This window comes from Streptopelia decaocto (assembly GCF_964273445.1).
Source record: "Streptopelia decaocto genome assembly, chromosome: 5".
NCBI classification, from domain to species: domain Eukaryota; kingdom Metazoa; phylum Chordata; class Aves; order Columbiformes; family Columbidae; genus Streptopelia; species Streptopelia decaocto.
This window is the reverse complement of record NC_138659.1, coordinates 6,765,958-6,792,776: the sequence shown is the minus strand read 5'-3', so window position 1 is coordinate 6,792,776 and position 26,819 is coordinate 6,765,958. Positions and strand designations below refer to the sequence as shown.

The 26,819-nt window shown below is 43.0% G+C and overlaps 1 protein-coding gene across 6 annotated transcripts in view; it reads right to left on the bottom strand.

The window, feature by feature from the left end:
• RASAL2 (RAS protein activator like 2) overlaps positions 1–26,819 on the bottom strand; it is a 179,952-nt gene that overhangs the window by 109,780 nt on the left and 43,353 nt on the right. Inside the window, exon 1 of one of the 6 annotated variants that reach the window (XM_082053680.1) lies at positions 11,476–12,995. The exons of 4 other annotated variants lie outside the window; for them this stretch is intronic. In XM_082053680.1, the coding sequence (XP_081909806.1) occupies positions 11,476–12,070 (595 nt within the window). In that variant the 5' untranslated portion in view covers positions 12,071–12,995. Of the gene's footprint in view, positions 1–11,475; positions 12,996–26,819 lie in introns of those variants that run through there. One more of the 6 variants, XM_082053679.1, reaches the window with a different exon arrangement.

Below are 26,819 nucleotides of genomic sequence, written 5' to 3'. Positions count from 1 at the left end.
AAGACAACATCCTCACCCCAAACACATCCAACCCTAGAGCCCACGCCTGCTTAGTTTTTCCTCCTTATTCCTGCTAAATTCCCCCAAACCTGCAAAATATAAAGCTTGTGAGGACCATACCTTTCGTTACTCACTTATATCTGATTTATCTGATGCTTAGTAGTAATGCCACAAATCTCCTAAGTGCCAACACGCCCTTGCTCCCAAATGTTTTCCCTTCCACATGTTTGACAAACTGACATCATGACGCCCCCACAGCAAATCCAAATCCCTTTATCAGAAGGGCAGAGCCATAGGTGCTCGTCTCCAAAATCCTGGAAGGAGAACGAATGAATCCAATAAGGATAAATAACCATCAGAGAGAAAATGTCTTTCCTACAGCAATGCTAAACAGAACTTTATAGGTCACAACCTTGCAGAAACAGGCCTGATAACATCTAATTAGCAGTCCTGCTGCGCAACTGCGTTTTGTAACAGTAAATCCAAGCAGACCGGGAGGAAATCTCTACTTAAATATAATAATTTTCATCCAGTTTGAAGAGATTTGCTTTATGCTACTGTGTTGTGAGCTTCACCCTCCCCCCCGCCCAGTACTAATAATCAATCTACACAAGCGATTTTATGAGTTATTACTGAAATTCATTTCATTCCTATTGGGAAACAATTTACGGGGGCAGTATGGATTTTTATTAATTAACTTATTTTTAAACTGAAATACTAAGAATTCTGTTTGCTGCCAGAAGATGGGTGGAGAAGGTGAGGAAAGTTCATGTACCCAAGAGACTATTAACTAGAACCAACTTGGACAATGCATTTGAGAAGCATTTCCTTCCAGCTACCGTAGATAGCTGTCCTTAACATGCCTTTACTTAAGCAGCCAACTTTCCACCACCGAGTACAATGAGATTTCAAAACACACACGAAATCAGAGTATAAACAGACACAAACATCCACTTGGTGATATAACAAAAGAAAATACAGGGCGAAAAACTTGAGCTTCTCTATTTTCTGACTGTTAGAAAACACCTTGGACTTTAAAATACGCTCTGGTTCACACTCTCCATGTTTTTTTAAGTGACAGTATTACACAAAATAGTCTGCTTAGCTGTCTTTGCAATGGTGTTCATAACCAAAAATGATTCCTGGGGGCTGAGGGATAAATTCCACCCAATATTATCACACAGGGAACAGAGTTTCAGACGAACCAGGCAGCAGCAGATGAAGCATGAATGAGGCTGAATTAAAATACATATGAAAACCTTGTCACAGACAGCAGAAATGGCAAACAGATGAGAGGCAGCACCAAAGAGTGGAAGATTAAGGAACAACTCCCTTTTATTCAAGACTTTGAGTTGGTTGCAGGCAGACGGTGCTGGTTCTCATGGCTGGAGCTGGATGGTACCCAAACCCCAGCCCTGACGATGGCAAACTTATTTTTGTAAATCTCTGGTGATAAAAACCATGCGTGGCATCTTGTTCATTTCCTCCTTACTACTCACTTTGCCAAAAACTTCAAGCTCTGCTTCCCCTGCCACATCTACAGGCCGGTACTATTTGTTCTGCTCTCAGTGACTAATGATGATCATGATCATACGCATCCCCCTGTCTTTGTAAAAGCCTCTTTTAACAACAGGATGAGAACCGACAATGATATCTTGGTACCTGGGACCAGTTTTGCTAGCCCTCAAGCAATCAGACATGATGATGGGGAAAAAAATAATAATAATAAAAAGTCTATTTTTTCTTTCCCAAACTCTCATGTGATTAAAATCCATTAAAATGCAAACAGGCTTTAATTTTATTTTACCCATCAGTGACCACACTTCACTGTCCCTGGGCTATGACTGTCTCTTTGTGAATTCTCCGCACATAATAGGAGTCAAGCTCCAGGTTTAGGAGCAATCACTCTAGTAAACCTTGCTAAATATATATGTGTGTATATATTGTATAACGATCTCCATTTTTCATGTTGATTTACACTGATCATTGGAAAGTACATTCAGCTTCATGTTTGCTCATCTCTGAATAAACAAAGTGAAGGCTGTTGGGTATCCAAAGACAAATGAGACAATACAGATGTAGACAAAAACCTATCATCACCCCTGAAAGCTTTCTCTTTGAAATTATATAGCCACGCAGAAGTTATTCAGAGCAGAGATTGCTAGATGTGTTTTCAATTTGGCCTGGGCCTGTTGGGGACAGGGAGGGAGCCTGATGAGGCTTATTCCCCCTTCCCCATACTTGACGATTCAGAAACATATGACTCAGCGAGGATGTTTTTCTTCCTCTTGCATTCTACAGTTTCCATTTGTCAACATAGGTCTCCTTAGGTTCGTATCTCCAAATTCTTATATTGCGCACCTACCTGGAGTTGTGCCGTTAAAATAAAGGCTTCTATTATTCACCCATGTATAAATACATCCATTTGAACATGTGATTCCCCATCAAGCACAACCGTGTAAATCAAATACAGCCCGTGCATCAGCTGGGTTCATAGTGCACAGGAGCATTTCCTTCTCATCTGCAGACTTTGTCCCCTTTTGCTTCAGCAGGAAAATAAAAGAAAAAAGAAACCAAACCTATTTCAAGGGCATACAAGTCTGGAGTCAGAAATTACAGTTTCCACAGTAACAGAAGGAAGGTGTCAGAAGTCTGGGCACATATGCTGCACAGTGCAGCGCGGCTGCTGCAGAACCAGCAGCCACCAAATTCAAGATGCTACATATGCACATAATAAATTGTTTTGGTTGCTGCACAAACACAAATTTCCCAATTAGTACATTTGAGCCATTCATGTCTTTTGCTAAAGTAACTCAAAACTCCTGCTCTACGCACATGATTTCCCCCAGACAAACCCTCTGGCATCTTACAATTATATTTAAGGGCCTTCACTTCTGTTTACGGACACACGGCATCCACAGAGAGCTCAGAAGAAACTCCACAGTGAAGAAAAAACATATTTCCTGAATAGAAGTTTCCCCGTTCTGCAGGTATTAGAGCATATCTAAGCAGGAACTATCGACACGTCATTATAAGGAGCATCTCGGGCAGGTTTTGTGGCAACCAGCACTGAGCTCCCTGCTGCTGCTGCAGATAAACCGGCTAAAACCAACAAAGAGCGGGTAGGAGAGCACCAGAGTGATTTTGGACATGTACAGGATTTGTCTCTGCAGGATGAAGAAAAGGAGAATTTTGCACCAACTTTTACTGACATATGTTGCTTTGCTCTTTCCTTGTTATTAATTAGACACACTGCTATCCCACTGACACTTCTGAAGTACCACAGAGAGTAGCTCAGCCATTTCCCTTGAATTATGTTTTAATGGTAAAAGATATATAAACCTCTTAATGCCCAACCTCACAAAGGCCACCCTGCCAGAGTATCCAACACTCTCCTAGCTGGCCCATGCTTTCTTCTGGATTAAAAGGCCTTTGCTAACACAGGTCTTCTCCAACACTGGGACATGGTAAATAAGAGTCGAATCTTCATGTGACAGTGACACATGCAAGTTATGGTGGAAGTCACCGTCACAAACCACAAAAACCAACGTCGAGACGATTCAGCTCCATCACAGCAGACTCAGAATTATTATCCCTTCCTCTCCCATTCCTTTTCAAAACTTCAGCTTATTTTCTCTCAGTCTTGCTATCATTTAGTACTACCTCAATGAAGGAATGGGCTGTCATTTCAAGACATCAGTGGCTTGAACCATACTCAATAAGATATTTTATCAAGCTACAGGAGGGCTGACAGGAAACCTATGGCCAACCACACTGCAGCCAGCAGCCTGTCCTTGCTACGCACCACGCACTCAGCAACCCCAGCATCTTCATATATCAAACACAGTAATCTTCATTGCTTAATAAAGCTCGCAGAGGAACCGGTTACTAAAGCAGGCCATTTATATAAGACACAGACAATATACTTGATCGGTCATGTAAAAAAAGCATTGCTTGAGTGGAGATGACTGTAGGCAACTGGGAGGTATTCACATCTATTTATTCACCTTCTTCCTCGCACAGGCAGCTCATTCAGTGGCTCTACCTGGAGCGGTGTCGCTGACAAAGCCTCTTCTCACGTACAAGGGCAGCCAGAGCTAACAGGAACATTATAGATAAGGTAAATGGAGACACACCGCAAGAAGTTTGGCAGTTTTTTCAGTCGTAATTTATCAAAACTGCTTGCCAAAGCATCTGTGTCACTACACAACTGTTAGAGGAAAATTGATCTAAAAAGTGACTACATTAAAAGGGCTTTTATTTTTTTTTTCTATGAAAATGCATTGCAAACTCATACGCATAAGTAGAAGAAAATATAGAGCAACTCAGATGAGGACGAGTGAGATGCAGGTAGAGGTCTGACCATATCATCACCACAGATGTATGGAATAACCTCAGAAGATTTTACTCAGGACTGCTCACAGTTTGGGATGCAGGAAAACGCTCTGTTCCTATAGCCAGGCATAAAATGAATAAGCAGGTCTGTTTACAACTTGCTGTCAGACTTGGCAGTGTACTTTCCTGCATTTAACTTCTTTCTAAGAAGGATTTGTCTGTGATGAGGGGAGAGGGAGGACGAGGAGGATCAGAGAGCTTCTCAAGAACCAGAACACAAACCTCATACAAAGACAAGAAACTATTAAACCAACAGACAACTCCGACCTCCTAGATCTCAAACCTATAGACAGCATCAATAGTGATGTGTGGTGATAGCTGACAAAAATACATGCATGTGAGCTGCAAAAGTGTGTTTGCCCACAACCTGTTCTCGCACCCCACTATCAATAATCTGGCTGGTCTCTGCATCAGTTTTCAGATAAGGAGAAGGATGCTCCTATACCAAATGCACACTGCAAAAATAACCAGCATTTTCCCCATAAGGAATAAAGACAGAAGATGCCTGCTCTCTAAAACATAAGCTTCTTCGAGAAACTAGCTATTTCAGTAATTTTTTTCACCTTCTCTGTACAAAATATTTTCTAACTCCACTTGAACAAGCGGTCCCCTGACTTGCAAAGAGCTCCATCGCCCACGGAAGACCAGATGTCTAGCTTCAGATTTCCTCCTAGTAAGAACAAAACCACGCAGGGGACAGTTGGTTTCAATGCTAACATGTCAAGAGTTTCATGCATTAGCCTGTTGTTTACATAAACAGCTTCCTTTAAACAAGTGATGTTTTACAGGATTATGAAGTATTTATTTCAGAAGAGTCTAAAGAGTCTCTTGAGTAACTAACAGAGAAAGTATCACCACAGAAAGCATAAGGTTAAATGATAATACAAATTAATCAGTTAAAGCAAGTGATGGAGTTACTTTATAGCAGAGCAATGGTACAAATAAGAACGCTGAGATAATGTTGTGCCTGTTTGTTTAGTTCTAAAATGCCTTTGCTTCAAGTCCTAAATCACATACTGTTAGCATCACAGATCTACACCATTTATTATTTGGGAAAACAAAACAAAACAAAACAACAAAGACCTAAACCCCAAATATTTTCCTTTGGGTTTGTTATTTTAAGGAAAAAAGGGTCAATGTGCCTAGGAAGTGCTCCTTGTGTAAGCATGCAGGCAATTTTCATCTCATGCCAAGTTCCATTACGGGCAGCATTTGTGGAAATGCAAACCAGGGAGCTTCGCCTGGAGAAAGTTTCACCACGGTAGAACTTACCCTCTCGCTACAGACTCTAAATGTGCACGTCTACAAGAGTTAAGGTTCCCGTTTCCAGAGTCAAACAAGCTTAGCAGGGACCAAGGCTTCCAGGACAGCTGGGTACAGTTCCCCTTTCTGCACGCTCTGACAGCTGCGTTTTAAGAAAAACACAGAATTTTGAGAAAACTCCAATAGTTTCCTTCCTCCTTCCTAAGCCTGGGCTCACTTACCCCAGAAGGGAGATGCCAGGACCAGCTGCCCCCCGGGGCAGTGGGCAGGTGCCCACACGTCGCAGACCCCCCTTGGACCATGAGCATCGGGGATCTGCCTCACTGGGTCCCGCAGATGAATCTTCTCTTTCCAGAGACTCTACAGTCAAAATGCGAAGATTTACCAAAGACTCCAAATCCAACTGTTCCAGACATGGCTCTGGAAGGAAAAGGCTGCTTTTTTCCTACTCCAGCTACTTCCTTTTGACCCCGTCTGGCTTGTTATCAAAGGAAAAACTTCTCCCACCAAAGCCCCAAATATTCACTTCACCGGGAGCCCTTTCTCCTCATCCCCCTGCTCTCGCGCTTTGGCTGCCCCTCAGAAAGCTGCATCTCTTCAAACCCCCCTCTCCCTGCAAAGAAAATACAGGAGACAAGATGTCTCTAGGATACAATTATCCTCTCCTTAGATAATTCCCACGCGATAATTTCTCATGATCAAGGTAATGGCAGATAATATTCTTGCAAGCAGCAGCTGTCAGCTTCCCCTGCACAAGCAGAATCAAGCACCACATCCCAACAGTCCCACGGATACCGACCACAAAACCAACAAAAAGCAACCTGGAATTTGAGGCTCTGCCATTCACTTGCCGTCATTTCATGAGTCAGAAAATAGCTCTGACAAATATAAATGTCCTCATTCATCTCACTGAACATTAACTTTTGGATTCAGACATAATGGTCTGGGAATTAAAGAAATGAAAATCAACGGCCAGCGCTGAAATGAGCACAACTACCTGCTCAGAGGCACCATTCATTAAGTGTGATTAACACCAGATAAGCATAATTTTATTAGCTTCAAATATTATGGCTAATTATTTTGTGTTGTGCTCATACACATTCAGCTGAATAGTTGTAGTCTATTCAAATACATACTCAAAGCGATTCTGCGAAATGCTCCTCTCTGCATCCCCATCCCCCTGTAATTTTCAATATACCACGTAACACAACATTTACTACCACAAAACCACACTACAGTTTATAAAAAGACAGACTGATACTTGACTGCAATCTGCTATTTTCATAGTTGTAACTCTATGAAAAAACTACAGCCATTTTAATGCAACGTAGGGATGACGTATAAGGAGCTATCTTGAATCTGCTCTGACAATTAAAGGTGAATGAGTTTTAACGCTAAGAATACATCTTGCAACAAAACATAGGGGATCATAGCAGGAGCCACATAAACTGACATTTGCACAGCACTTGAATGAACAAACAAACTACAGAATAAGCTCGACTGCGTAAAAATTCCCTAATAAAAAACCCACCAAAGATAAACTACTTAAGAGCAAATGAGATTTGGGGTGGAGGAACATGAGTCAGTAGAAGAACTTTCTAAACTGAGAAAGTGCTTCTAAAAGCATGAAAATAGAAAAGCTGCTCCAATGAGCAATAAATACTCAATTCCCATCTCAGACAGGAAGAAACAGTTTTGTATTTTGGGAATCGCTGAAGAAACCAAATGTTGAACTGCCTCAGTTTTGAGTTATAAATGTGAAAACACAAATCCCTAAATAAGTTTATATGGAATGATATAGGAAATGGAACTTAATTAATCTAGACTCTAAAGATATTAAAACGGCACAGAGTTGGAATAACTTTAGTGAATAATTACAAAACAACTTCCAGAAAAGCAAGGATCTAAAATATGCTCTCACATTCAAGGCACAAAAAAACCCCAAACCCAGCCAACCTATAAAATGAATTAAAGCTTGAATTCAAAATTGGAAGACTAAAGTTCTTTATCCAGGTGAAGAGAGAAAGAAATAATTCTGAAGAAGTGTCTTTATACAAATTGTAACAAGAGAGCAACTGTGAAAGCTAAATGCACACTAAATAAATCAGTGTTTACCCTTTCCCTCCCCCAAAGCAATGCAGAGACACCCAAGGAAGATACAGGTAAATTGATTCTACTGAAGAATTATTTTGTCATCAATCTACAATTAAACTCACACTGCCCTGAGACCCAGATAAGAAGGAAGAGTGAAATAAATGTTATCTGAGAACTCTCCCACAAACCCATTCTCAACAGTCTTAAAAGGTCACTGGCAATACTCAGAAATAATAATCAAAAAGGTGCAGCAGCTCACCTACAACCCTCGGATCCAAGGCTTTGCCTGCATAGCTCCTTCCTTATCTTGTTTCTACCGAAATCACAGTATGTTCACAATCAACAAGTTTATCAGAATGACACTTCTTCCTCACGCTGATACATTTACTAGAAATTAAAACATTCTGAGCACCAAAAGCACTGCATTCACACCCAAACCTGGCCCGGGCTCCTCCTGGGCAGAGCCAGGCGACCCCCTGGGAATGGGTTCTGCTCTTGCACCCCGTCCGGCCCCTTCTTCCCAAACCCGTTCCCTGGTGCGCTGCACACACCGTACACCCCCGGCATCCCCCCCGAGGCTCAGCATCCCTCCATCACCCAAGAGAACGGGCAAGTCCACCCAGCCGAGGTTCCTACAGCCAAGCAGTGATGCAGCAGTGTCTGAACACGCTTCCTAGACTGTGAGACCGACTGGAAAATATTTATCCTGATTTTTCTTTCTTTTTAAATCCCACTTCCCTCTTTAACTTGCCAAAAAAAACCCCAACCGATTCTCTTTTGGGAGGTAACAATTTCATGAAGAACAGAACAGCTCTTCCCTCAGCTTACAAAGATCAGCAGCGGACTCCACAAACCCTTGCAGATGACCCAGCCTCTGGTACAGAGATGAAGCAAAAATACAAGAAGCCAGGCAAGTGTTGGAAGGAAGATAATATTTTAAAAAGCTGTTAATCTGCAAGTATTTCAGAGGCAAGTGGAAATACTTTTAATGAGGGGAGGTGGTGGAAGCAAAGGGCTTGGCTCCTTGGACGGAAAAGAGACAGAACGCATGTCTCCAGGTTCTCTTGGTCGAACTCCAAAGGACGCCTCTCCCACTGGGTATTTAACACCACCTCTCGGGTTTGGGTCATAGTGACAAGAATTTCTGTCCAAATAGATGTTTCCTGGGAGACTTTTGATCAAGCTCTTCCAAGTTAAACTGTTTGCATACTTTGGAGAAACCCCACATCTCACACCATCTCCTGGCTAGTAAAGTGTCTGAGCACTTTTACCACAGACTTCAGTTGTCCAAGGATTCCCAAATTCTGCCTCCCTTGGAGAGCAAAACAGAGTCCATCTTCCCGGGTTTTTGCTTGAACAGCAGCCGGGACTGTAGTCATGGAAAGATAAACCAAATCATGGAAGAACCAAAGCTGTCAGTGGACAATTCGGTGACCCCCACAGAACTAAACTCATGTGGTATTCGGAAGGAGAACAGAAGATGTGGTCACTTCTGAGCATCTAGACTGTGGCTGAAGAACATGGCAGACCAGCTCTATTTCTCTCACCTCTTTTGTCTCCAAGTTACCTCTCTCAGACCTGAAATCTAAACCCCAGGAGAGCTCACAGGTTTTGCCACTGGTTTTATCAGGTCTCAGTCTAAAGTCCTGTGTGGGGCAGGAGACTCTACCCAGCAGTTCCAGCAAGAGCAGCTCCTCTTTTAGGAAAAATAAAACCAGTTAGACATCCTATGGCTATATATCCCACATACTGGCACGTCTCAAAGGGTGAACTAGGTCTCTTACACCTAAGCTGTTGCCTACTTGAAGGTCAGAGGCTGGACCTTTGAGAAGGCAAAGGCTGAAAAGGAACTCTATGGAGATGTCCCTCCCACCAATAGCTCTGTGGTCCTGCAACAGTGGTCCAAGCAGGACCTGGCTGCTTCAGGCGATTTTGGGGGTGACTGCATCAACCTTGTTTCCCCAAACACTTTCCTGGCTGTGACTTTAATCTGGAGTCCCATTGTTTTTCTCTCCGTTCCTGAACCGTGACTGTCTTTGCTAAACCCGTTTGGGCAGGCTCAGACTGAGGCTGGGCCCACCCCAAAGAACCCAAAGGCTCTGTCATTGTCCCATAACTGACATGAAGTATTTACCAAGTGGCGCTTTCACACAAATAATCCCTTTTCCTCTGTTTACTTTTCACAGAACTAAAAGCAAAGCATCCCAACAATGGCCATACAGGAGAGAGCCATTCAGTATCCAAGTGCACCAGATCAGAGGAGAAATAGGAACTACAGCACGCTCTGCCCTTCACACATTGCGAGATTTGGATCCAAAGCACTTGTATCCCATAGAACAGCTTCCCAAAATAGCTTGCTGATGTATATCAGTGGGCAGAGGAGACCAAACAGCAAAGCTGTCCCAAGCAGTCTGCAGCAGTAATTCGGTCTCCCAGGAGGTCCCAACAACAGCAGGAGCCTGCAGCAGAAATCTTTGTTCCTAATGTGAATGACTGGAGCAGAGACAAAAACACCAAACCAACCTCTTAACAAGAAGCCTTCAACAGGAAAGAAAAAAAAAAAAGTAAGTAGTTCCTATTTTTTTTCTAAGTATTTCATGTAATTTAACAAGCATCATCAAGCCAAATTGCAATGAAGAAACACCTTGGAGAAACACAAATCAGGGGCCGTATGTAACTAGGTTTGAACAGATATAGCCCTTCTTAATTATTTCTTCTTCTCGGTCACTGTTTTTTTGTTTTAAAGCAATGTGACTGCTTCCAGTAGCAAACATCAGGCTGTCAGGGACATTCCACTGAGACTGAAAGGCTGAACACCCCTCTGGACAGAGTAGATTCTGTTTTCACTACTGCTTCTGGGCTGAGTTGTTTGAATACCGATGCCTTGTCCAGCAGTCTCAACTGGATCCAGATGTCATCGGGCTTTCAATACAATAATCCGGACAACTCCGTAAAGTGCTGAGGTTTTGGGGAGAAGGAAGGTTTATTTTTGTTTTTATTACAAATTTAAACTTTGTGGGGCTTTTTCAGAGCATCATTAGTTACCTAGTTCAGGCTGGACTGCCAACTAGAAAGTTACAGGGAAGACCAAGAGAAGAGAAAGCAAATTTCTCCCCTTTTTTGTTCTGTTTTACGAGTGTTGTTATCAGCAGGGTGGATTTAAGTGGAATCTCAGACTGGCATCTTGCTGACCTCAATCCCAGCTGCCTAAACCTTTGCAGCGCTGCTGCCCTTGGCATCTACTCGAGAGCAGACACCAATTTAGGCGGTTTGTTACAAAACTCTGAATCTGGTATGAGGAACTAGATCCGTTCCACTGTCTTGAACACTGTTTAAAAGACAGCTTAATTTCTCTCTCTCTCCCTAGTGCTTCACTTATAGCAAGCAGTCTTGATATCTCCATCAGGGCACTGCAACACTGTGCTTGCAGGACCACACATCCAGACTGCACTGAGAGAAATGCTGCTGCTTCCACCAGCCGATGCTTGTTTTAAAGGGACCTCCAAGATTTTACAAGCCAAAACACCTCACACCACTTCCTCGTCAGGAAAGGCCCTTTCTCAGTTGCTTTTTTAAAAATGAAGGCAGAATATCAGAGCCGTCAATGTCATGTTAATAACACTAAGTTAAAGAAGAGTTTAAATAATTATTGTATATCCCAAAGAATGTCTCACTGCACTTATCTGTTACACAAACAGCAAAGCACAAAAATGAGTTAATTACCTGTATGCAAATCAATGTGATTATCATCTGTCTTCCCTTCATTTACCGACTCACTGCCAGGCTCCCCTTTTCGACTCATCATCTTTGAAAAACCACTTGATAGAGAGGAGAAAAAGCCACGGATGAAGTCGCCCTGCTGTCCAGAGCCCACCGAATGCATGGCTTGCAGAAAGGGCTTTGTGCTCCTGTTCCCAACCTGTGGCACGGGTTCAGATAGAGAGCGGTTGAAGGGAACCCGGAATGGTCTAGTCCTTGCCTGGAAAAACGCCTCTGTTGGGTCTTCGAGGAGACCGTCAGCGCTGGTAGCATCCACGCTTGCAGAACTTTCAGCAAGACTTGGATCATCACATTCCGCTTTCAGGCTGCACGAGCCCTCTCTTTTGCTTATCCTCCAGGGAAGCCAAGGATGCGTCTGCCACCTGTACGCTCCCAGAGGCTTCTCCGGCTCACAACTCATTTGTTTGTTCATCTTCTTGCTTTTCATTTGGTGGTACCAATGGTAGCCCTTCAGGTCAGCAGCGCCAGCGTCCTGTTCCGACAACGATCTTCTGAAAGCCCTGGGAGAGAGGCTGTAGTGCTTTTTGAAAGCGCTCATCTTCCACCCCTTGAATTTCAGCTCTTAGATTCCTTGTTGCTTAAGAATCATAGAGCTGTAGCTCTTCACTCACCATTTGAATGCCCAAGTCACTCTGAGTGCAAGACAGCAGAGGTTCTTCCTGAAGAGCCTGAGCATCGATCCCAGGAGGAGGTTATTTCTACATCCAGCGAGGAGGACGTGCCCCCAGCTCTGGCCAAGCCGATTTGTGAGGCACTCGGAGCCTCGCTGAGCTCGCTGCCGCTTCCTGCGCTGTCACATCTCCGCACCGGCTCTCAGGAAATGACTAAAAGAGCCCAGCCATGAAAACCCACAGTGGTGGTTCTGCGCCAATCACACTTCGCTTTTTTGTCAGTCTAAAGATTTTTTTTTTTTTAAAAGAAAAGAATGCAAAAGTGCTTCACTCTAGAGTCACAGAAAAGTCTCAGAAAAGCGTTAAAAAAACTGCAATACTCAACTAAGAGTCATGCACATTATGTTCTTCAGTTAGGCAGTAAAGCACCTCAAACAGACTGTAATATACAACATAAAGACAAGTCCTAAAGTTCATATTTACCACAGGTATGTTGTATCCCTTGAGAATACCTCAAAGTTGCCTTTTAGAGAGAGGTAAAACAGGCAAATTCATCAGAATCAAGCGCTGGAAACCCTGGAGAGGAAGAATGGAGTAAAGAGAAGAAACACTGCAACTGAATGCAGTGAGAGTGTAAATACACCAAAGAGAAGTAAAGGGGAGGAGAAAAGGGACAGAGAGGGTGGGTGGGACTTCAAACATAGACCAAAGCAAAGGGAAGGTTTTGAGACATGATCCTCTGGCAAACAGAGCAGGACAGCAGGCAGATTTTCCTTTGTCTTCTGTTCCTCCCACCCCCCTTTTTTTTCTCAAACAACAGAACATAATTTTATTTTTATAAATCCAACTGAAATAAGCAAGATGGAAAAAAATAGCCCTATCTGTTTAACCAAAAGAGAAAAAACCCAAAAAACCCTTGCCTTCTCTACAATTTAAGAAACAGCTGACTATTTTAAAATCTCATAAAGAAAATATCCACTGGTGAACTGAGATCACGCTTGCCAAGTTTTAGACCAGAACACTTAAATCTCAAGTCTACTCAAATCCCTGAAAATAAGGGGTTTATAATGGAAATGCTGACAGACCCTTGGCAATCAAGTGACAATGAATACTACTGCTCTGGTTAAATAAAATTATAATCTCATCTGGCAGACCAATAAAGCTTAACTGACCCACTGTGGGATCTCGCCTTTAAGCTCGGCTGCATTCGTCAGCCAAATTACATTCCTGACCGCTGCAGATGCAAAAACTTCCTTACTTTTGTGTATATATGGAAAATGGTATCACTGCTCCCTAATATAGGGATGGATTTACCCAAAGACCTCCATCACGTTGAGAAATTCTTTCCTTATTCAGTAGCAAGTTACATTTTTTGATTAGAAGAGAAGCGGCTATCTAAAGATGCCAGGCTCAAAAAGTTACAAGAAATAACCTCAGATGCAAGAACAGTTTGGGCATTGCGATGCAAATTCTGCCTCAGAAATAACGATGCTGACTGTCATGCTTTGTAGGAAGTCATGCTGCTCAGAGAACGTCTGCAATGGCAAAATGTACCTAAACAACAACTCCGCCACAATTTCCATCCAGAGCAACGATCTCCTCAAGGCATTACGAGAAGCAATGAATATGGGCAGAGATAAAAGTACTCCCATCGTGAAAATGGGATGGAGAATTCACCAGAAAAAAAGTTAGCTGGCTCTTGTCTTCTATTCTTCATTGCAGGGGTTGCTGGTCACCTCTGATGCAGCCCATCTGGTCCCATAGCCTTGTGTGGGTCAAGATCTTGCAAATAACTCCTGACTTGACCCTCATCCACTGCTGGTGGGTGTTCTGCTTCTTGATCCCTTTCACCAAGCAGAGAGGCCTGAGAGCCCTTGTTTCTGAGGACCCCAACTTTAACCAGGTCCTGCTGTTACCAGATCACCCACCTCTTCCAGCAACGGGTCCTCATTTCAGTTGTTGAGCCTTTTACTACTAAATGCTTTGACCAAATGCTTTGAATTAGCCAGCCTGGTAAAAAAGGCTTTATGGAACTTCAGAAACAAGTATAAATAAATATGAGAGACGACGATGTGGTTGACTCTAACAGCACAAGCCATAATCAGCAGAGAAAACTGAGAATGTGAGGTAGGTTTCTGGTCAGCTCTGCAAGCCTTGCTCGTACAAGTTTCCGCTAGCACATCTGCATCTGCTTTTGGTTTGGGAGCACAGAAGGGCAGGAGAGGACAGAAGGCGCAGACAGACAGTGCAGTAGCTGAAGGTCTCCAGGGATCTGCTTGCTGGAGGTTTCTAGCACACTTTCTAACTCCCATTGAACCATAACGCCCAAGCTGAGCATTCATACAAACCACGTTTTCAGTGTTTTGCAAGCACTTTGCTGCCGTATTGGAGGCCTTGGTGTGACCAACAGGAATGACTCAACTCAGATAATACGACACCAGCTGTGTCAACGTTATTCCGAAGCCGGGATTTAGCACAACAGCACTTTGGACAGAATGAATCTTTAGGCAAGACGCTGGTCTTTGCACGAGGACATAGATGCTCACCAGGACGCCTCTCATCCCAGTTCTCTTTTTCACCACCATCCTGCATGGAAAGATCATTTCACCTCCTTCCCAATACAGTCGCTGACTTCCACAGACCACCCATTTCAGCAAGGGAAGGCTCAGAAAGGTTAACAATACCGAGCAATGTGCAAAACCAGTCACGGGTTAACTTCTACTTTAAAAATGTTTTCATTGGTGTGGCCGGGGGTTGGACCACAGCTCTGTACAGAACTACCACCACAGCAAAGACAGGCTTCAACAAACACACAGCGTGAAGCCCAGGAACAAAGTAACAGTTTGAATAACGTTAGGAAGCGTCTTTACTTTTAACTTCTGATTTCACTTTTGATTTCATGTTAGCACTGCTCAGACCAATGCACTTTGTGATCAAATAAAAGAGTTTTCCAGTCGCCTTCGCTTCACCGAGATTTCAGTGTAAAACCATCTTTCTCAGAGTGCTTCTAAAAACAGCACACAAGGCCTGCATGTTTATTCACACAAAATCACTGATACACAAGTTTGCTTAGTCTACAAACACGACAATTCTTTTACATTGCCAGCTCAAACCTTTTAGCCTGGGCTTTGAGTCAGGCTGGGCTCTTTCTTATACACATCATTGACAGCAGAGATGATGCCCAAACAAACCCTTAGTCTGCGCTAACCCAACACCACCGTGTCAAAATTGATCTCGCTCAGCTCCAGCACCTCTTGTGTACATACAAAAATACAAGAAAGTAATTTGCCTTGATCCATCCGCAGTCCAGTTCCTCCTGTAAGAACTCGAGTCCTGCCAGAGCAGCCGTTTGTCTCGGGAAGCGTTTCCAGGGTCTCGCTGTCACAAAGAAATCAGCTGCCAGCAGCGACTGCCAACATCTGGGTGATGTGAGATCCCCAGCCGCGCTGAGACACCCACTCAGCTGCCAGCAGGTACAGTAATTGCAGTGGAAGAAAGGAGCCTGTCAATTAGCTTGAGAAAATCTGGAATATTTGCACTTATACCTCCTGGGTTTGATACCTACTGCATTAAAAAACGTGATTCTCAGCTAGCGAATTTTCCTCAGAAGAAGGTTTTCTTGGTAATGTTTGCAGTTCATTGTGCCAAATCATTCATTTAGCTTTTTCAGAAAATTACTATTTTCTTCCTAACAATCCCATCGCTTAATCATCCGATTTGACATGTTTAACAGCATATATTTCATTACTCCTTGATATTTAAGTAATTTATGCACAAAATGCAGACTTGCTATGTTGGAATATAGCTGTATTTCAATTTTAGGATTGTATTGGGAAAACAAGCTTAACTTTATAACAACATCTCACAGAAAACGTACACAAGCAGTATTACATTTTCACTGAACATATGAAGACAATTCTTTGGCAGTGGTGTGGGCACTTCTGCGTGGGCAGCCCGCTCTCCACCATTCAGCTTTTCAAAACCAGAAACCCACACAGCTCTGCTGCATGAAGCTTCGGAAATTTCTCAGAGTATCTGTTGTTTAATAAATACTACCAGCCAAAAAAAAAAAAAAAAAAAAAAAAAAAGCAATGCCACAAAAAACCCAAAGTAACATTGCCAAGCAGCTGGAGGGAGAACCTGTCTCACAGAATCACAGAATGTTGGGGATTGGAAGGGACCTTGAAAGCTCATCCAGTGCAATCCCCCCATGGAGCAGGAACACCCAGATGAGGTTACACAGGAAGGTGTCCAGGCGGGTTTTGAATGTCTCCAGAGAAGGAGACTCCACAACCTCCCTGGGCAGCCTGTTCCAGTATCTGTCACCCTCACTGAGAAGTTGTTTCTTCTCAAATTTAAGTGGAACCTTTTGTGTTCCAGTTTGTACCCATTGCCCCTTGTCCTATCATTGGTTGTCTCTGCTGATAAAAATTAATGTTTAATGCTCGGTTGCTCTCCGAAAGCTGTCGAGTGCTTGAGTAAAGGCACTCAAATGCGCAAAATTTTAGTTCATCTTTAGCATCGCTTATATTGAGAAAAAGTTGAATTGAAACCTCCCATGCCTTAACTACTCCATTTTAAATTAGTTTTGGACCAAGCACAAACTTACCAGCTTCTTGTTTTTTAAAATGTGTGCCAAGACATGGAGGGCAAGGGGGGGAAAGATAAGAGAACAGAAAAAGAAAAAAAGCCCTACAACACCACCAAAACCCATGACAAACCCTGAATGTTTATTCACCGTACTTGGGCTTTTAACCAAGTCATCTCTTCTAAGTCATAAAGAGAGCAGGTTAAGAAAACACCACTTCTGAGAGATCTTAGACTGAGTGTCTGATGATTAGCCATCAAACGAGTTCTTTAACATGTAGAAAAGTAAAAAACATGACAGCCTGCATCCTCCCCAGACAAAGCAGAAGGGATGCAGAGTCAGGCAGGGATCCTCGATTTTGCAGCCCAGCTCCTCTCCCCTCCAAAACTAGTCTATCGCTCACCACACTGCAACAGTTCATGGAGGAACAATCAATATATAAAGCAGAAACCATCACAAAAGTCTTCCAACTGACCCAACTTGACATGCAGATGAATAGCACAGAAGATGAACCATTTTTCCTTCCCTTTAAATTAGAGACTTTTCAAAATATTAAGCTTTGTTTATGCAAGGCTAACTAATTAATGACCTAACATCCCCTTCCCATCTCCTATCACCAAGATGCATCTGTTTCCCCCGCAACATTTCCTGCAGGTGGATATCGCTTCTCCGCGGCTCAGCGCAGACCAGCGCACCTGACTTACTAATAGTTAGTGCTTGAAGTTATGCAGAGCATCAATGAAATAGCACCTTAACAAAAATTGTTGCATTTGGCATAAGAGTGATGGGAAGAGCAAGGAATTGGCATGGCTCGAACTCAGATAACTTACTGAGCCCAAGCGCGAGCAAAGCTGCCGCGGGTTTATCTGACAAGCTTTGAGCTGGGAACATGTACCGGTGACCCCACAGAAAGCTCATCTGCCCCAGATAAATCAACGGGGTATCTGATTTTCACTGTCACTATGCTGAGAATGAAATGCATCTATGAACAAGCTAAATGGTGATTTAGATGCGAGAGAGCACTGCGCTGTGTCTCCAAGTCCTTTACCTTTCAGTGTCGCTGAAGTCGCACAGATGCAGACTGACACCGCTCTGTGTTTGGGGTGGTCTAGTTTCTGAAGGTGGGTATTGAAATACTCTTTGAGATTTCTGCCCTCTAATTCTTCCTCTACAACTGCTCTGCTGATACAAACTGCCCCCTTGGGATTCTCTTCATCTTTCCACACTGTTCCCATGATCTGCAGGAGATGCTGCTACAGCCCTGTCAGCTGAGCAGAGATAATACGAATTTACGAGATGCTGAGTTTTGGGTGGGTGTCAGAAAAAGTAAGCAAGAAAACCCCGCTTCAATACACAGCGAACAAACCTGTCGAATGGCGATGTCAGGTTTTAATTTCGCCAGCAATCTTTTGTTGTCGTTGTCGACGACAAAACGCAACTCGTGCCAAGTTTCAAGGGCCATAAAAACGCACATTTCGGAGCCAGCCAAGCGCACGGCAGCCGAACGAGCCCACACGCAGCTTCCAGCAACGCCGCCCCGAGCCAGCCGAGGATTTGAGCAACACGCACTGGTGCAAATAAACAAATGCTTAACCCGAAGGTACAGACTCTGGCAACTACTGCGTATCACAGAAAGTCATTAGCAGTAAAGAAACCCGTTTGCTCGGGAAATCCGTAGAGATGTGGAGGTTTGCGTAAGGCAGGGAAAGCCTTGGGCTTGGTACCATCTGAAATATCATACGCAAGCTACTGATTTAGGTTTTAACGACACTGTTTTTCAGCAGACACAATTACCTTGCCATGTCCCTGGTCCTTTTCCAATTGAAGTATTCTGGAATTTTCCGGAGAGAGGGTAAAAAAACAAAACCAAAAAACCCCAAAAAGCATTATTCCTGCAACCTTAAAGGAGGGGTTTACCAGCAGAACACAGTTTTATCACTAGATGTGATACCTGCTGGCATCAACCAACTACAGCTTAAACATTACCAAGAGAGGAAAAATAGCCATAGTACCATAGGCATGTTAATGGGTAACATCTCAAATATGGTTGTGGTAACTATGCCCAAATAGCAGCTCTATGTATTCAAACTTTCCACTCTTTATTCTTATGTAACTGTAAAGAAGTATATCCTCAGCACAGACTGTTGCAAAAATAACACCTATCAACCCTACTCTCCACATTAGGAATTGAGTTTATGATTTCATTCTATACATTTTTTTTAAATGAATTGTTCTAATTCTGCTGGCCTTACTTTGTCCTGCTCTTCCCTGCGACAGAGTGAATACACTGAATTATTTGAGCAAACTCTTCATGCAACACTAGCTTTGCAAATATATTTTAAAATATAGATTCTCAAACACTGGAAATCCTGCAGTAAAGCCAACTAGGCAGCAAGAGAGAACCATCAGGTAACTGACAATACTCTCCAGTATCACTGTATATCAGTATGCTATTACAGTATAAAATAAGGAGCAAATTTCAGCAACATCTATAATTATAATTCTTCCATTTACCACTAAACACCACAAATAATAGAAATTTGTCTCCCCACGTGGGTGTTAGGTAGCAAGACTGTGGTGGCTCAAGTGAGAAGACGGGCAGGGACAAGACATCATCAGAGATGTTTTTCCAGTGCCCTGTGCCAACACGTACCCGTCCTGGAGTCTGTCTTGCTGCTAGAAAATGCCAACAGGCAGACTTGGGGCTTTCAAACTTAACAAGACTTTTTAAAAGTCCAGTGAATAACAAAAACCTAAACAATTAGCTCACACAAACTGGAACATACTTCTGCAGTATTTAACACCCGAGATGTTTGATGCCTGTGGAATCTGTGTGCAAACTGAAGGAACATGACCAAGCAAATTTAATTTTTGAAATCACCAAGGACACACTTGAGTTGCTGGTTCGTTTTACACACAGTCTGTGCAGGGGTTCAAGATGGCTTTGATATCCAGCGCTTTCTGTCTGCTAGACTGGACTACAAACAGCAATGGTTTGAGCACCTGCATACATGAGAGCGATACAGGGTAAGTGATGGAGATGGGCTCTGGCTGTACAAGCAACCAGGAGGAAGAATTTACAAATCCAGAATTATTTTAAGCTTTGAATTTATGCACGGAAATTCCTTGAGCTGTATGAGAAATAGCCTATCGCTCACCTCACAGCCTCTCCAGAATGTTGTATAACTAGCAAATTAAAGTGCAACAACTGACAATAAATCAGTGGTGTGTAGGAGTTTAATATTAAACTTTTATCTAAATGAAGCAACGCATTACAGAGAGGAAAGATGAAACACGCCAGTATCAAAAATTTGGAATTAAAACATTTAGTACCAGCTTGGAAAGAGGGATCTGTGTAAAATTCCAGGTGCTGTAGCACTAACATCGAGAAAGAAGTAGAAGAAACAACCCAAAGGGAAGCAAAGAGCAGAGAAGAGGGGGAGAAAAACAGAGCAGTTATTAAATTTAAATGACCTTCTAACCAGAAGAGGTCTTTCTCCACAGGTTATCTGTTGGGTACAGCCTTGAATCGGTGCAAAAGGCAGAAGCCAGGGACGGTGATGAAGCGCTGGGATGAAGATGAAGCTTCTGCCAGCTGCCAGCCCGGCGCCAGCGCTGGAGGTTTCACAACGGGCAACAGCGCACGGAGCCAAAAGATGAAGCAAGGTGACCTGCGGGCACCGAAACCGCACAGGAAACAGGGAGAGACAGAAGTACACGCTCTTTGGCTGAATCTCTCTCTGTGTTTGTCTTTGAAGGAATGATTAAAGATGTCCAGTGCAGGACACTGCTTGCTATAATGCCGTGTGATCTCTGAGAAACGAGCCTGTACATCCTAACACCCAGCCTGAACTGAGAAATTAAATGAAACCCCTTGAAAGTTAATATTCAAATGTGTCTGATGGTGACGTGTACAAAAGAGGCTCTCCCTAAAAAAGCATCATTTCAGCCTTTGAAGAGGGAGGGAGAGAGGTAAGAGAATTTCTTCTTCAGCGACAAAAATTTATGACACATGCACACAACTCCTCAATACAGGACAAAAAAATGAACTGGACGTGAAGAAGGATTTGCACCAAGCACAAGTCACTGCACCCCAGGCATGTCCTCCTGAGGCCTGTCTGTCTGTCTGTCAGCTGGACAGGGAGCTCGAAGCCCAGTCCTCAAACCACTGCACACAAGATCTCGTCGTGCCCACGGCACAAGCACTTCATTTCTTTCATGTCTTTTCAATCATTATTACCATGCCAGAGACGACTTCTCTTTCGAGTTCCAAAATTATTTTGGTTTTGTTTCATTAGGTGTGAACGCTGGATCGCCAAATGACAAAACTGACCGTTTCTGAGGTCAGTCCCTTCCAAACGAAGCGTGCAAAGTCCCATCTGTAAGTCTGCGCAAGCGGCACTCCCAGCTACCATTCAATAAGCTCTTTAAAAGAACATTCTCAATTATTTCCTTTGCAAAAATGGAAATTCTAACCAATAGGTTTAACAGTGCTAGGGAAAAAAAACCAACAAACCCACACTGGTTGCTCTTGCTTAGAGCAAAATCCACTGCAGTTGATATTTCTTAAATGTTTCTTATTTAAACCCTCAGATAGTTTTGTAGAAGCCTCTCTAGGGTGCTACTGTCACAGCAATCGCACCAACAAAGAAACCGGCTCTCAGAAATCAGGCATTAATTGTCCACAAAACAAATCAGTGCCAGCCCTGTGCAGTGACCTGCCCGTACCCAGCTGGGACCAGTAAAGATCCTTCTGCCCCATCTTCTCTAGATGTGTACCTATTGTAAAAAAACCTAAAAAGTTATCTGATTAAAACATTCCTCCTCAAACTACTCCGTGAGCACACTTCAAGGCCTTCGCATTCACTCAGTTCATCAGTAAAAGGGAAAATGAGCTGCTATTTGCTATTTTTACCTTGATGGCCCTAGCGCTGTTAGTAAACTCCTCGCCATCCTCACCGAGCGGCGCAGAACTGCTGTGAGCAATAAAGTCCGACTTTGAAATTGTATCTTGAAGTTTCAGATCGACCTGCCAACAGGGCCAGAAGCATTTACTCCAAATAGAAAACACAAAGCCACGTTGGGTTTTATAAATACATAAGCAACCACTGAAGCTAGACTAAATTAACGAACACGTGCGTTCCAATTCCAACGGACAGGACGGCACTCGTATGGCTTCACTTAGTAACTTGTTATGATCTATGCCTTATAAAAAGGTTTTTACACATCTAAAACACTCATATACCAGTGAGGATGTAAATCAGGATGTAATCAAATCTCCATGGTTTTATGTACAAATCGCTCGGGACTTCAAGCTGCAAAACCGAACGTAAATAATTGCATCTATTTTCTAATAAAGACCATGTGCCTCCAGAGTTGAGCACGCAAGTTTTCAAGAGGTCTGCATAATATTTTTAGAGGTATTTCTACTTCAAATAAGTAATCCAGTTAAGCAGAGATAAACACACACACACACATCAGTGACCTTGTTTAAACAATGCACTAATTATTGTGATAAATCTGGCCGCCAAACCTAAATATAGACTTTTAGGGGAATAAACAATGGAGTTTGAGTGGAAGGCAGACTTCTCGTATTTACTGTTTACCTAATTATCCAAATGAATGTGCAATTTGGCCTCTCTCCCCTATTCAGGCTGCATGAGCGGCTTTCCCAGCCGGAGCCAAGCGAGCTCTGGCTGTTACTGGAATCGCAGCATGATCCGGCACATTTGATGCTGCGAGTGCACTTGGTGCAATTTCAAAACTTGCATCAGGGTTCGGGTATGTGCGGCCGCCGCTTCCCCCAGACAGCCCCAGGCCTGACACAAGGCAGATAGGCACCGCAGGGCTGACTCACAGCTACACAAACAGCCAGGTTTTATTTTATTTTATTTTATTAATTAAATGAAGCGGGGGGAAGAGAAAAAGTCCCATTCAAAACCCCCTCTAAGTTTCCAACTTCGGATGCCCAAGCAGGAAATGAGGGGAGGAAGGGGGAAGGAGGAAAAAAGGAGGAGGCGAAAGCTCTTTTATTCAGGGTTATATTTTTAGACTATTACTAGTTTTGTTTTGTCATCATGCTACAGAAACTAGACCTGTGTGAATTAATGCAGCATTATCCTTTCTAATTTTTGCTAAATCCATGCTGCAGTATTAACCTAATCTGCTTACACGGGACACGGCAGGACATTTGCTCCCCGCTTCCTGCAAGTGATTTTCTCCTCCACAGATATTCCCGACTGCTGTACACATCCAGCCATACATTCCCTCTTTCCCCAAATCACATAGACACTAGTAGAATTCCCCACTTTTGTGTTGGAAAACAAACTCTGCACATGCTGAGGACACTGAACCTGAAATCTTTATTTGTTTAGAAGCATCCCAAAGTAATACAATTTATAACTGTAACGTATAGGAAGGAACACCGCCAAAATGCTTTTCCTCCTTGCTAAAAATAACCACGACTTAAAGTGCCTTTCCCCTTCTTGATCCATCGATTTTTATAAAAGTAAAGTTTGATTTTGTTGGGTAGAATGAGGCTAGAGGAGAGAAATCTGTGCTTGCTACTCCCCGCTGTATTTAATTCATAACAGTTATGTAGTAAATTTATTATTATTATTATTATTGTTACAATATTATTGTTACTTGTGTGTTTTTCTTCACAAGTTTCTCTCCCCAGCTATCATTGGTAGGGTTACTGTCAGACTATTCTTTTAATTTCCTTTTTCCACACTCGCACAGCGCAGCCCAAACCCATTTGCGACTTCCCTCCCTAGATGCAAGTTGACACATACATCAATTATACAGAAATACAACAACTTACAGTAAATAAATCATTTAGGTGGGGGGCGGAGGAAATAATGGAGCTCAACTTGCTTATAAATATCTTCAAAAAGGAGCCTGGAAACATTCCACCCCGGGCTGGCGATGCGCAGGCACAAGCGGTGGGGAGTGGCAAGGGAAAGGGCAGACAGAACAGGGATATTTTTTGTCCTAAAGTTTTGTTTCCTTCTTTCCAAAAAAACAAGAAAGGCCAGGAAATCCTCCCAGTTTGGCACTCCCAACAGCACCATATTAGATGAAATACAAGGCCTTCGCTTCCCGTTCCCTCCCCACTTCAGAGTAGGACGACACCGACGGCCAATCTCACAGGGATGCTGCAAACACAAGAAGCCCCGTAGGTCAATTCTGCACAAGCTTGGGGTTATACGACTTGGTTGGATAATGTGCAACTTTTATCCCATATTAATGCATTAATTTTTTTAACTATGAAAACCCAGATCAGGTCTTAGGGTCGGTAAAGCTCCTCCTACATTTCTCATCTCTAAACCAAAGATTAACTGCCCAGACACCTTGCCAAAGCCCAAGAGGTTCTCCTCTTACTATCACCAGCTGGAAGGATTTTGCAGTAGAGATGGTTAAAAGGGAAGGAGTGACGTAGAAAAGTAGGAAAGGTGGCGAAGCACACTTAAAAACCCCCTTTCCAACCCATTCCTTGGGCTCCTGCTTCGGAGTGGTTGTGCAAACCTTCCGTATCCCAAGGGCAGAGCCGGGTGCAAACAGCTCCACACTAGAAGGTACAGGATTCATGCATGGTTTTGAGATTCAGGTAGGGGCTGTGTGGATTTAGCTTCACTCAGTCAGCTTAATTTCCCACAACAGAGACCAACAATCACCTCCCTGTATAAATACACACACAAGGACATCAGGACAATTGAAAACAAAACAAAAATAAAGTTTCTCCTCTCTGAAAAGCAGTCAAGTGTATCAAGTCCTTCTATTATCTTCCTGACTGTCTGAAAACATGATAAAAGAAAAGTTGAGTATTACCCTGGAATAAACTGGAAGAGAGGAGAAAAAAAAAAAGAAGGATAGATCAGAGCTTATCTTCTTAAAATATAAACCCCTCAGGAAATATAATTTGCTGCAATTAAATATAAAAAGCCAATCCTCAAGATAAGCCTTAACAAATCACTTTAAGAGTTTAGTAAGCTGTGGTTTGGTTTGGGTGGGTTTCAATGCATGTGTTAGAGTTTTGGACTGACCTGTCAAACCTACTTCTGAACTTCTCACGACTGATGAACGCAGGAGCCAGAACAGCAAGTGTGCGAGACGGGCGAGTTTCCAAGACCACCAAAATAACTTTTTCAGTAAAGAGGTTTAGAATATTTGATCCTTAAACTAGCAAGAAGTCTCAGGTCTCAGCTTTTATCATTCATAACTTCACGGACTTCTGCAGAGCGCGATTTATTCAACTACCGGACACAGCAACGTCACCATGGGAAGCTGAGTGTCCTGTCATCCAACTTTTTGACTCGGGCTCGCACACATCACCAAGAAATTCTTCATACCAAAGTGCTTGAAAAGAGCTGACAATGCTACAGATATTGACTGTCCTATAGTAAATACACCATCACTTCTGCACTTAAGACAGGTTTAATTGCTGATATCTAAAATAAACCTCATACACTCTTTAGATGTAAAAAGTTATTTTAGTAAGATCTCTGAGTCTCCTTGTCTTTCCTTTCTGGGTCACTCAAGTTTAGATATGGGCTCTATTTTCTGTGTTCAGAAGGCATGAGCTCTTTTTTCTGTATTTTCACAGAATCACAGAATGTCAGGGACTGGAAGGGACCTCAAAAGCTCATCCAGTCCAATCCCCCCGCCGGAGCAGGAACACCCAGATGAGGTTACACAGGAAGGTGTCCAGGCGGGTTGGAATGTCTGCAGAGAAGGAGACTCCACAACCCCCCTGGGCAGCCTGGTCCAGTGTCTGTCACCCTCACTGAGAAGAAGTTCCTTCTCAAATTTAAGTGGAACCATTTGTGTTCCAGTTTGAACCTGTTACCCCTTGTCCTTTATATATCTGTAAACATTAATGAGGTCACCCCTCAGTCTCCTCTTCTCCAAGCTCCAGAGCCCCAGCTCCCTCAGCCTTTCTTCATAAGGGAGATGCTCTGCTCCCTTCATCATCTTTGTTGCCCTGCGCTGGACTCTCTCCAGCAGTTCCCTGTCCTTCTGGAACTGAGGGGCCAGAACCGGACACAATATTCCAGGTGTGGTCTCACCAGGGCAGAGTAGAGGGGCAGGAGAATCTTTCTGACCTACTAACCACAGTTATGTGCTTTGTTCCATCCACAGAAATATGTTCCCCAGCCAGCTGAGAAGGGAAACGCTCTGTTCCCAGGGCAGACACCAAGATACACCGTGTACTCACAAGACAGGGTATAACATCTCCCACACTTTTGCCCCAAATCCCAGCCATTTTGCGAACACTCAGCATGATTAAACGAGGCGGGGGTTTTTTTGTCAAGCGAACAAAAATTCACATTTCCTGCCAAGTGACATTTGGATGTTAGAACATGCACCCAATTTAGAGTGTCTTAGTGGTTTGGGTGGAAATTCAGGTACTCCCATTTTAAGAGATGGAGTTTGCCAAGCTGCAATGGTCGCTTGACACAAAGAGGATTGTTAAAGCTGTCAAGTCCAGAGAGAATCAACTTTGTATTTACTTGTGCATCCTGGATCACAAAAGTACAGGCAAACACAAGCACATGCAAAAGTCATTGCTCACATTGGGCTGCTGTTGTACCCCGAAGTTCTCACTATGAGGTGACCCTGTCGGAGCGTTCTGTTGTTCTGAGCTGTATAAAACCTTTTATTTTGGCGATTGTGGGTTTATGACTCCACAGTTTTAGGTGGGACATACCAGGAACCTGTAGCAAAGGTGGGAGGACACAAATACCTCTTAAACCGACCCTGTTACCGAAGTCAGCCTACAGTGGAATTTCAATTCTACAAAAAGTTTTCCAGAAATATTGCAAGATCTATACAGATATGATCGCATATCAATTTCTTATTCAGACTCTTTTTGTTGTATTCACTGGGAAAAGAAAGTTGGGTTTATTCCTGTCCTTCATTCTTCTGCCCATCTGGGTTTTTTTCAGTTACTTTATCCTCTTTCTCCCCTGCTCTCCCCATGTAACAGCTATCAAATACAACCAATAGATGGATTAAATCACACAACCTTTCCTGATGTATTATCTGTATTTTTCACAGCTGAATAGTCCATTCCTTCCCAATCTATA